General features: G+C 40.4%; 1 protein-coding gene across 7 annotated transcripts in view; it reads right to left on the bottom strand.

The window, feature by feature from the left end:
• Positions 1–1626: 1626 nt before the first annotated feature.
• The window catches only part of nfixa (nuclear factor I/Xa), a 155491-nt gene continuing 144721 nt past the window's right edge, over positions 1627–12396 (bottom strand). For all 7 annotated transcript variants that reach the window (XM_072657548.1, XM_072657552.1, XM_072657549.1 and 4 more), the window contains one exon: positions 1627–11559. In XM_072657548.1, coding sequence (XP_072513649.1) covers positions 11545–11559 — 15 coding nt within the window. In that variant the 3' untranslated portion in view covers positions 1627–11544. The remainder of the gene's footprint in view (positions 11560–12396) is intronic.

Below are 12396 nucleotides of genomic sequence, written 5' to 3'. Positions count from 1 at the left end.
ACCAGTTGCCCACCCCTGTACTGGAAATACTGACAGAATGGAAGGTGAATATTTATGCACTCACTTATTTTACATTATGTCATTTTTAAATGGCATTACTTTGAAGAAATCTGTTTTCACATTGATTTTATGAAGTTTCCTGTCAAATCTTTTCATATTGACCATAATTCTATTTACAAAAGCGATAAAAAGAATAAACATCCAAGCAGGGAATACTTCTTATAGGCCCTGAATATTAAGACATAGAAGCAGACTGGGGTGCCCCTGATGTATAGTACATGCAGAAATCTTAGTCCTACTAAGAAAATGACCATTGCTGCTATCAATGAATTCATTTTCATTATTTTTCTTGTAAAAAACCAGTGAGATTATATCTAAATAAATATGCAAGTTAACAGTAAAGTACATCTCAAATAAAGCTTATCATCATCTTTTATGTTTATGTTCCTGCTCACATTAAACACAATTGCTCATCATTTAAAAGACCAATTTCCAGTTTCCCTGTAATCTTCCATCAGAATATTATGATTTTCTTTCAGAAGTTGAAAACGGTGGACTGGAGTGTATATCCTGGATATTTTAGGCTTGGAGTCCAGGACAGCTTTTCCTGTGGCCTGCAGCCAGAGTTGATCTGAGAAAAGGGGTATGTAAGGGGCTTCTGGGCTGGGAGGAGGAGTTCGGGGTGTGGTCCTTCTCCCAAAATGTAGTTCTGTCATGACTCCCTCTAGCCAATCATCACAGCTAGTTCAGAACCACAATTTTTCCCTCAAACCTGCTCACAAAACATCGCTTTAAAAATGACTAAACACTGGAAATTCTTTAGCTGCATTCATGTTTCCTTGCACTCATCAACCCACTGACTCCACTTACTTTACCTTGATGAAACTTTACACACTCTTGGTGTCCTCTCGCAGTGTCGTCTGAAGCCTCCTGAGATGCTTTTCCAACAGGATTGAAGAAGCTCCGCATGTCATTGCTGTCATGCAAAAACCTTGTCTCTCCAAAGTAGCACATTAGCACCTTAGTAAGGTCAGGGTGATAGGGGACCTTATACCCCTCTAGCCCACACCTGGCATTAAGCATGAGGTCAACAGGTTCTGTCTTATTCTATTGGCTGTACTTCTCTACAGGGGACTAGAAAAGCAGTAAGTGTGTGTGTGTGCATTTGCACATCTGTGTCAGCAACAGCCTCGACTTAAAAGTAGCTGAATGCATTCATTAGAAGGGGTGTCCACAAACATTTGACATATTGGACAGTGAACGACCGATTGAGCTGGATTTGGTTTCGAATCTAAAGTCCAGGAAAGCGAATCTCCAGGAGGAGGCTTGATGACCAGTGCTTATGACCAGTGGTGTGTGATGAAACCAGCTATGTGAAAGCTTCAACTGCTCTGAGGCCTTTCAACTTTAAAGCCCACCTCCCAAATCTGTCCTCAGTCACTGTGCTATGGAAGGCCTGCAGTGTTGTGGTCCTCCATGATAAGGCTGGAGAACATGAGTGTTTAGGCTGTCAGTAGCTCAATACTTCAAACTCCAACCAATCAACCACCTCGTCCACCTCCTGGTGTCAGTTCTGTATCACAAACTCCACTCCACCAGGGGAAGAAAAGCAGACAGATGCATCTGTACAGTCAAGAACATCATTTATTCAACCAGTTGCTGCTCTTTACAAACTGTTGTTTTTTTAATTCTTTATAATGGAAAGGAATCTGTAGTTAACACATGCACATTTTGCCAGTGGGCTCTGAGGGGGCTGCTAGCTGAAATGGGCACTTTTGCTGCGAGTGCAGAACACCGGGGTCCACTAGGGGGTGCTAATAGTACACCAAACACACCACTTTGCTGATGGGAGATGGTGTAGAAATCTGTAGGCATTAGGGTTATACTACGCTAGGCCTAAGGCTCTGCAGCTCACAAACGTACGGAAGCAAAACAATTAATAAGAAGAACAAAAACAGACAGATTTGATGAGGCAGTACGATGCAGAAGACTTTTAGGGATGGATATATATGCGAGTACAGGGGGCCCAAGAACGTCAAAATGTGTGTGTGTGTGTATATATATATATATACACACACACACACACAAAGCCCCTCATGTTCTGCACTACTAATACTGACACTGATTTGACTGAATACCTCTCAACTTAATGTAGCAATGCTTCCGAAATGCCGACCTAAGACACTTCGGTATCACTTTACTCAGATGGTCCATTATAGATGATGCGAAGATGCGCACCTGATATTTCACTAATGTTCAACTGAATCTGTGTTCAATACAACTGAACTCTAAGCAGAATGTAAATGACTGTATATTGAATATAACACTACACATAACCCTAACTTTAACCTTAGATCTAACTCTAAATCCTAACCCCAACCTTACCCTTAAATTAGCCCTAAATCCTAACCCTACTTTAACCTTAACCTAAACCTTAATTCAGCCCTAAATCATAACCCTAACCCTAACTCTAACCTTAATCTTACTCTTAAATCAACCCAAACCTTAACCCTAACCTTGGTTATGGCTAGATTTAAGGTTTAGGTTAGGGTTAGAGTTAGGATTTAGGGCTGATTTAGGGGTAAGGTTAAGGTTAGTTTTAGGTTTTATGGTTGATTTAATAATAAGATTAAGGTTAGGGTTAGGATTTAGGGCTGATTTAGGGGTAAGGTTGAGGTTAGTTTTAGGTTTTATGGTTGATTTAATAATAAGATTAAGGTTAGGGTTAGGATTTAGGCCTGATTTAGGGGTAAGGTTAAGGTTAGTTCTAGGTTTTATGGTTGATTTAATAGTAAGATTAAGGTTAGGGTTAGGATTTAGGGCTGATTTAGGGGTAAGGTTAAGGTTAGGGTTGGGGTTAGGATCTAGGGTTAGATCAAAGGTTAAGGTTGGGGTTAGGATCTAGGGTTTGATCTAAGGATAAGGGTAAGGTTAGGGTTAGGGTTGGGTTGGGATCTAGGGTTAGATCTAAGGGTAAGGGTAAGGTTAGGGTTAGGGTTGGGGTTGGGATCTAGGGTTAGATCTAAGGGTAAGGGTAAGGTTAGGGTTAGGTGCGGGTTACATTCAATAGCCAATCATTTACATTCACCTTCTAAGTGAGCATCTACAAGGCTTCTATAATAAACCATTCAAGTAAAGCGATACCGAAGTTTCTATTTTTAAAAACGTAGCCTTCAGAGTTCACTTTTTTTTTTTTAAAGCAAACAAAACGCTGTGGATTTTTTTTTAAGTGCATTGAAGTTTGATGCATCCTGCCTCACGTTTAACGCTCTGTCAATAAGGTGCTTATAGCAAGTCATCAATCAACAGTTTCGTATCAAGTAGCCTGGCTGTTCTACAATACAAAGGTGCTTTATATTACGTTTTTAAGGTCCAACCTTCTCTTAGAGAGAACCTTCTGGACCATACCCTGATAGAAAGCATCGAAGCAATTTCAAATAAAGTACAAAACAATTGAAGTACAAACAAATAAATTAGAATTTTTCTTTAAATACCATGAGCTGCATAATTTGGCCCGGCCCTCTGCACTTCCAGCAAAGCTACTGGTTGATCACAAAATTGATGCTGGCGCCCGTTATTTAACCCACCACAAGGTATTAAGCCCTCCCCCTCCCCCCTCCCCAAGGCAAAAAACATCAAAAAACATATTGAAGTATATGAAAATATTCCCGACTACACTGGCATGTAGGTTGCCCTTTGTTTAACGCTGACCTGAGATCAGTTGACTGACCCTAGATGAGTGTAAACAGGCGATTTATAGCTAGAGCTGACCCCACAGAGCCCAAATGGCCACATTTCACTTACACTAGCAGTACAATGGAGAAGAAGCAGTAGAATGGGAGAGATTGGTATGGCATAACAATAAGAAGCGTACAGACAAGGTGGTGGGGAGGGTTGGGGTGGAGGGAGGGGTACTTTGCTGAAGAGGAGGAAATAAAAGAGTTCAGCGTCTCTTTTTTTCTTTTTTTTACCAACCCTTCTGATAAAAGTAGGGGAGAAATTGAGAAGGGTGGGTACAGGACTGGGTAAAAAGACATACGACGTCTCCAATAACGCAAAAGGAGAAGAAAAGAGAAAGGGAGGGAAGAGAGAGAGAGAGAGACACTGTGGAAACACAGAAAGAAGAAGCAATATTTTTTTTTTGCCTTTGCTTTTTTTCCAGTATTGAACAATAAAAAGAACTAAATCACATCCATTTCCTGTATTACTATATACTATATATATACGGCTTCGAAAAGCTTGAAAAAAAGGGATGAGGAAAGGTGAAGGTCTTTTTTTTTTGTTGTTTTTAAGAACTGGGACTTTCCATGTTTTACAAGATGGAGTCTGTGAACAAAAGGCACTTTGAAGGGAACAACCTTTAAATGCTTGCTTACTACTAACACTACGCCACGAGCACTATGAAGGGTCATTTACAAAGGGGTAGGTGGTGTTTGTCTCGCGTGGGGCGGAGGGAAACGGGGACGGACCCCCACCCCCCCAGTCTCAGTGTCATTTCTCAACATGATTCGCTCTCGCTTTCGTCCGCAAACGCATCTGTGCTGAGAAGAACTGCCTAAAGTATACAAAAAACGTGTACAAATACTGAGCTCCCGTTACGACACTTCTCGCGTTGTCACCAAGGCAACAGGCATCGCGTATTAATGACTTATTAATGACTTCTGTTTATAGTAAACACGGCGATGCCACCATGACGTGTCTCCAGCTTTAAGATGATCTCGTGTTGGAAATGAGTTCGAAATGGAAAATATGGACGTTTATGGATTTGATAAGCGTTGACCTCATTGATTATTGGAAAATGTTCAGATATTAGACGGAATTTAGAGAACAGCTTTCTTAAAGGTTGAAGTAAAATGCCTTTTGTCACAACCTAGAAAAATATGAGCCCCTCCCCAACTGAGAAACAGTTTGCTGTAGTTATGGTCTTGTATGGTGGTCAGAACAAATGTTCATATATATATATATATATATATATATATATCGTCACTGTCACGCAGATTTATCTTTTTTTAGTGTAGAAAACATGGACCCCATGGTTCCATTCCCAAAACTGTCCGCCTCTGATGTCCCCCTGGATTCCCAGTTTGTCCGGTAAGCGGACGCTCCAACAGTAAAAGTGCAGCTCATGTAAGTTCCTCTACATCAGTACCTACAGACCACCGGCCTCTTCTAGCCAAGGCTGTCAATCATTTAATTGCTAAATGTAACCCCGCCTACTTACGGTAAAGCAGAGTGAGAGTTAAAAAATGTTTTCGGGGGGGAAATAAAAAATGGGCCACTAATCAGCACAGGGAAGCTAACTGCAGGAATTGGAAAGACGCTGGAGATGGAAAGACAGTTTAGAGGGAAAGATGAGGTGGAAAATGGGCTGTTGTTTTGTCACTGAAACATATGGGGATGGGCGGAGCTACACATCATACCGCAGCCAGCCAGCAGAGGCGCTAGACCTGTGGCTGCTTCACCTTTGAGAGATGTGACTTTTTCCATGTTTTCTACAGTTACTGATATATATATATACCAGGATCATATCGTAATACACTGGTTTTGACGTTTGTGTAAAACTGTTTCTCCCCCCCCCCCCTATAGTTTAAAACAAACCAAAAAAATAAAGATTACAAATTAAACATTAAAAAAAGGTAAAATGAGAAATAATATTAATAATCCCCCCAAAGCAAATTTTACAATGACTCCATGGCCCTTGAGTTTAGAGTCCAGGGTGAGTGGACTTTAGGAAAAAACACCCAAAAAGGTTTTTTACTTTCTTACAATTCTCATACACACTAACAGACATCTACCCAGCACATTGCACACGGCTCAGTCCGCAAACACCGCTCTCTCTAGCGTTATCTGAAACACTAATACTTTTCTTATATTAACAATACCCACCAATGCTCCACCCACAGAGGCAGTGTTCCATAGCTACTGTTGCTAGGTTGGACAATCGTTACAGAATGTCAAAAAACAAAACAATTCTGATTGGCGGGGTTTACTGATCTGCACACAACTCTCAAAACACCAGTGTGCTGTGATTGGTGGTTTTGCATATCAGTTGAACATCCAGTTTTTGTCAAAGCAGGCAGGACTGAACTCTCTAGTAAGAAAATCCGGAAATTATTCAAACTGAACTGCAAACTGGTTTAGAGTCACGACATTTAGGCTACGCCCGCATTGCCAGGCTGAAGCCTGTAGTCTAATCTCATTTTTTCCCCTAATGTGACACAGATCTGATCTAATCAGATTTGCGTTAATATTTGGTTCTAGATACATCAGATACATATCCGATTTGTGGGCATGAGACATCAAAGTGAGCAGATTGGATTTAGTGTGTTTTTGTGTCTGTATGTATGCGCTCCACTTACATTAGACAGATGCTCGCTTACATTCATTAATGTGAGCTGGCAAGATGGCCAAATCCGATCGGAGCAAAAAATCTGATTTGATTAATGAAGCTTGTAATGTGAACGTAGCCTTAGGGGCCTATTGGCTAGGTTGTTGTTACTCGCCAAAACTAGGCAGGCTGGATTGGACGGCAATGACTCCACCATGCTACGTATCCCTTGATTACTTTATACTGATTACATAATAATAATCTATACATTTTCATTCATTCATCTTCTTATCTGCTTCTTCTTGGCCAGAGTCGCAGTGGGTCTAAAGCCCACTCAGAATCACTGGACAGAATGCAGGACTTTCTCCTAGACAGGACACCAAGCCATCAGACTACAACACACACCCATTCAACTCACACCTAAGGGGCAACTGGCTAAATTTAGCATAGCCAATTCACCTACCATGTGTGTTTTGTGGAGGTGGGACCCAGAGGGAACCCACCGAACTCCTCATCTGAGGTGTGGGCTACAGTTTCTCCACCCTAGCAACAGTTGCTATGAGAGCATGCTTCTGTGAGCGGAGCATGGATAGGGCAGTTCACCGGTCTGTTGATCGATTCATCTACAAGCCTGGACCAGGGGTATGATAACTCATATCATTATGATGATGGTGATGATAATGATGATGATGATATGCTGTTTTCGTGGGTTGGTTGATGTTAATTCATTCCCTGGACTACATGAGATGACTTCACTGACTGAGGAGGAGGAACGTCAAAAAATAACTAGACTGCCATATTTCATAAAAGAAGAGCTACTATACATATTTCCATATATATACAGCACGTACGAGCATGATATTAAGTCTGGATAATATATATATTTATAAACTGCGATGTTTCCAGTCTCCTATGTTCTGGTTCTTGCTAAGCCATGATACATTATAGTACACTGATTCTATAGCTTATACATGGAGTACACACCCTGAATTCAATGCCAGACAGGTTGCATATAGATGGGGGATTACAGAGGCACTTTGATGCGTGGTGGGCGATTATGATCTTAATTAATAAGCTGTATGGAAGAGCCAAGAAAGGGGGGGGGGGCATTGGGCTGGTCTTAGCCAATAAGAATCCCTGGCATGTGACCGACAGCCAGGCAGTCCAGTTATTTTGTGATATATATATTTGTGAGTTTTTGTTTTGGAGTTTGTGTATGTAGTGTTTCGCTGGATTGGGATTACTGTAGGGCTGTCACCATGACGAGACTGAAAAAAGTCATTGCTTGAAATTTATGCTGAATATGAGCAATTTACCATAATATCTGCTCTTTTTGCTGTAATAAACAGAGCATGGTGGATATTTTGGTAGCACGGAAATACATTTTTGATATATACACTATAAAATAAAGATGCTGCAAAAGGTTCTTTTTTGATGCCATAGAAGAACCACTTTTGGTTCAGATAAGAGCAATTTTTGGAAAAGAGATATATGTGAAGGTCCTTAAACCCTGTACATAGGCCCACACTTTAGTTCTCCCCCCTCATGACTGCGGTATTCCCATTAGTAACCAGTTAATCAGTTTCATAGACCCTAAAATAGAACCCTGTGGGACTCCATATTATTAATAATAGAATAATTAACCTAGGATTTGAAGGTTAAAGGGTTTCAAGAAGTCAAAGTTAAAGTTCTTCACCAATTGAAAAGTTCTTCATGCTCACAGCTTGTTTACAGAAATATTTGATATATGATTTTTGATGATTTTTCTGTGGTATCACTTAAAGAACCCTTTGTAGCACCTTGGTTTTTAAGAGTTTACCATTTCTTTTTTTTTTTTTTTTGGATTATCTAAACAGCTCTGATCAGTTGTTTAAGGGCTTTTTCACACCTGTAGTTGGTTTACTCTGGTCCGAATCAGTTACAGAGTTGGTCCCCTTTTGGGTTGTTTTGACACAGGGACCAAATGATTGGTCAGAGCTATCTGGGGCAGGAGCAAGTACGTAAGTACAGGAAGAAGGGCCTGTGTTCCGGACTGGGATGTGTACCAGGTTAACACTTGGATATGGGAGCCGTTTAGCTCACACTTCCGAAGTATACCTGATAGTTTGTTTGTTTAGGACCGGACCGAGACCACCTTCACACCTGCCCCGGAAACGGATCGCACCAAGGGTCTGATTTAACTGGACTAGAAAGTGCAGAAAGCGCTTCATATTCATTAAATCATCAAATAAATTGGTAGATTACTGGAATTATGATATAATTAAGAGTGGCAGCCCTACTTTTGAGTGTATGTAGTGTTTGTCAGGGTTATGATAGTGATAGTAATGCTGTAATTGGTTTGTTCATGTTAGGGGTTAATAAAAATGAATAAGCGGGACGTCACTTTGTTCGTTCGGGTTTTAGATGCATGTCATAGTGCAATTCTGTGTCTTTGTGTGTATGATTTACTGTGTACGATCGGCTATACGTTATGGAGGACACTGTGGATTTAACTGGCAGCTGTTGAAAGGAGAAAACACAGAACAGAAGTGAATAAATTAGACGTGGGTTGAGCACTGAAGATGAAAGCGACGGGGTGGTGGGTATGGAGTTGGCCGTTCCTACAGCCATGAAATGACAAGAGTGGTGCTGATAATGCTGAGCTGTTATGGTTCTTAAAAGAAACTAGTACTGTTAATGTGATAAAGTCAAAGCTAAACTCGCGTGCAATGAATTCTGTAGCTGTAATAAAACCCAGATCACACAAAAGGAAACCAGTCAAAACAAACCTGTAAAGACAATGAAGGAAAATCTACTGTAAAACAAAAGAAAACGGAGAAGATCAGCCGAGCGAGATCTAATTCTGAAGTGTTTAGATACTGAAACGGTAGCACTGAAACTGATGGACGGTGGAACGTTACTCTAATGGTAAGCGTCATAAACCCTTTAGAAATGCAGCCTTCAAACTCTGACGTTATCTCACTTTACGAAAACGTAAAGGCGGGCCACCTGGATACAGAGCGTTTTTTGAGGTAGCTTAACGTGGTTCAGTCAAAAGTTCTCCTAATTCAGATTTTAATTTAAACTTCTGCATCTCAGTTTGGTCAACAATACATGCTGAGCTGAGCCTCAAATCATTAGTAAATGAGCTGCAGCTGAAACTGATTAAATACTGTGTAAGATGTTTAGTTTAGGCTCCGCCCCTCAATCTGATTACTGTTTGTTTGTCGATGGGATTCAAACTTATGATCTCCTGCATCTCAAAAAAGCAGGCAGTTAGACTGTAGCTTTACCAAATCCTGTGTGAATCAACATGTGGGTCGATATTCGTCATATCCTGTAGAAAGGAGATTTTTCATGGATTTTCTCCGGTATGGTGGCGCAAGAGGAGGCATTTAGTTTCAACATGCATAAGCACTCCACAGAGGTTCTGCGTTTCAGGCTGCTTTAGGCAAATTAATGTGTAGTGTAGCCTATAGCCTACATACCTTTTTTTTTAGTAGAGTAGCCACACCCATCTCGGTCATTTTTGCTGAGAATTCTTATGCCGTGTGAATCTGTTTTTTACAGTTTTTACAGACGTCTTGTAGCAAAAATTACATTGTTCCACCTCACCATGTAAAACGAATCCCGTCTGAATAGAGTTTGATAAAGAACGGAAAGACATTTAGTCTTATGTAGTGTCATTTCATAGTTCTGGAGTGGCCCTACAGTCTAACTGAGATCAGCACAGTAGATGGGAATACGCAGTAAACAGATTGAGGGGGCGGAGCTATAGACTAAACAGTTTCGGCTGCAGATCATTTACTCATTTACTGATGACCATTACTCATACTGTTGACAGTCGAGTTGACTCAAAAATGCTTTTATTATTGTGTATATTGGCCTGACTTTCCATTTTTCATCACTTATAGTGCATGACTAATATGACTAATATCCAGTTCATATCTGTAGTCATGCATTTCTAAAGGCTTTAAGACTTCAACACAATGTCATTTATCCATCACTGTCTTCGGTCTATTGCTAATATTGATATTACTGTGATTAGCCGATAAGCTGAGCCTGATTATAGGTGGTCAGCTGTAAGTTGTGTTTTGTGTACTGTATTGCTAAGAAGATGTGTGTTTGTATGTGTGTGCATGTGAGTGTACGTGATAGAGCGATGGTGCCAAGGCCACCCTATTGTGCTGCGACAGCCCGCCTGCCAAAAAAAAAAAAAGGTTAAAAGTTTTATGACAAAGCCAGCTCGCCCTGCTGCCAGTACTGATCACAGTATTTAAACCCACACACACACAAATCATCCCTTATCAAATTTCACGGTTTTGAAGAGTGCATATGCAAATGTTGCGTCCCTGTCAGTCGGTCGCTATGTGACCAGAAATCAGACACGCACATTTCTTCTGTGCGTGTCAAACAACTGGATGGCATCTGGCGCCACAGATCGGCCAATCTGGAGCGAGCAAAATCGAGGGTGTTCAATCAGATAGCATGGATCCGAGCACGCTCAAACCACTGGCTTTAAGGGTCAAGTAGAGCTGAACGTGGTCAAAAGTCGATGAGGGGTATGAAGATCAAGGTGTCATGCAGGTGAGGGTCTTAATTTTTACTGGACATAAAGAAGAGAAATTATTAAAGCTCAACCAATCAGCTTGAACTGTGGCTGAGTGCACACGGAATCTCTTGGAATTTCCACGCCGTGTGAGTGGTGGATGAGGATGATTGAAAACGAACAAAAATAAGGATGAAAAAGAAGAAGATTGGTCGATATCATATCCAGGTTGCCTTGGTAACATTACAAAAACTGTGTGAAATGTCTCTTTTCTTCCTCCTAAATGGAATCAAGTCATTTGCTTTTGTTTTTTTTGTTCCAAAACAGTATTTATCCGTTTTTTTCCAAACATCCTCCATCCCACGCTGTCTGTGTAGTTGATATCCGTGTTTGTTCTGTATTTGTAGAATCAGCAGTTTTCCAGGCCTTCTGGCGAATCATGTGGAAGTGTTTCAGGCGTGCGGAAGGACAACGTGGAAGTTTTCCAGATTTATCTGAAGAATCGTGGAAGTGTTCTGGATTCCTCATTACGGGGCTCGCGTTGAAGGGTTTTTTTGGAGGGGGAGGGATGCGTGCAGGTTTGAGTTGATCGAGGTGTGGTGTAATATGCTAACTGCGGTCCATACCTAGCTTTGTGTTTCCCATTTCAGCCACAGACTTCATGTCTGTATGTTTCAGAGGGATCTTGTCAAAGGAACCAAGACTGTAACAAAAAAAAAACAGAAAAAAACTGATAAATCATCACTTAACAATCTTTAAAAGTTTCACACTTATAAGAACAGAACAGTGGATAGATCTGACTTGATGATCAGTGATGATCTACATTTACAATGTTCCTGATTTTATTCAATTACACATGAAACATGACATTATGTCCACTGTAACTGTTTCTTGATGTACATAGTTTCCAAAGCAAAGCACAAAATTCTTGTCATTTCATTATATTTACACCAATATTAGGATTTAATACAACATAAATGACAGAACATCAAAAGCCTACATAGACAACAAACACATCAATATACTTTAAGTCGCAAGCTTTCATTTTTGGTCAGATTATGATAAATTTTGACTTTATAAATACCAAAAATACTAAATACTAAAATGTGTCTTAAAGTTCTTGTTTCTTCTACACTGAGGTTATGTACGTGTGTAAGCACAGATATGATGTCTGTAGCTGTTGGCTTGAATCTTGCAACACTGTAATCCCGTAAATTGTTTCCCCAAATAAATGAAGTCTGTTGTCTGTAAAAGTGGAAATATCCCACCTTTCCCAACGTATTTATAATTGAGTTCAGTCTGTCACATTGGCAGATGGACAGTGATTGGCCCATGTGAGCTTAGAGAAGTTCTATTTCAGGGTCTATGAAACCGATGGTAATGATGGGGGTACTGAAGTGTGGGCTGATGTACAGGGTTTAAGCAGTTAAAGTCAATGAACTCACCAATTTGAAGGCTGCCTAAATACTTGTGGACATATTTATGTGCTTTTTTAGATTTTTGTATTTACTTAAAGCTCCTTTTAGAGTCTTTAGCTGAG

This window comes from Salminus brasiliensis, chromosome 15 (assembly GCF_030463535.1).
Source record: "Salminus brasiliensis chromosome 15, fSalBra1.hap2, whole genome shotgun sequence".
Lineage (NCBI taxonomy): Eukaryota > Metazoa > Chordata > Actinopteri > Characiformes > Bryconidae > Salminus > Salminus brasiliensis.
Note: the sequence above shows the minus strand (reverse complement) of the source record. Positions and strands in the feature narration are given on the sequence as shown.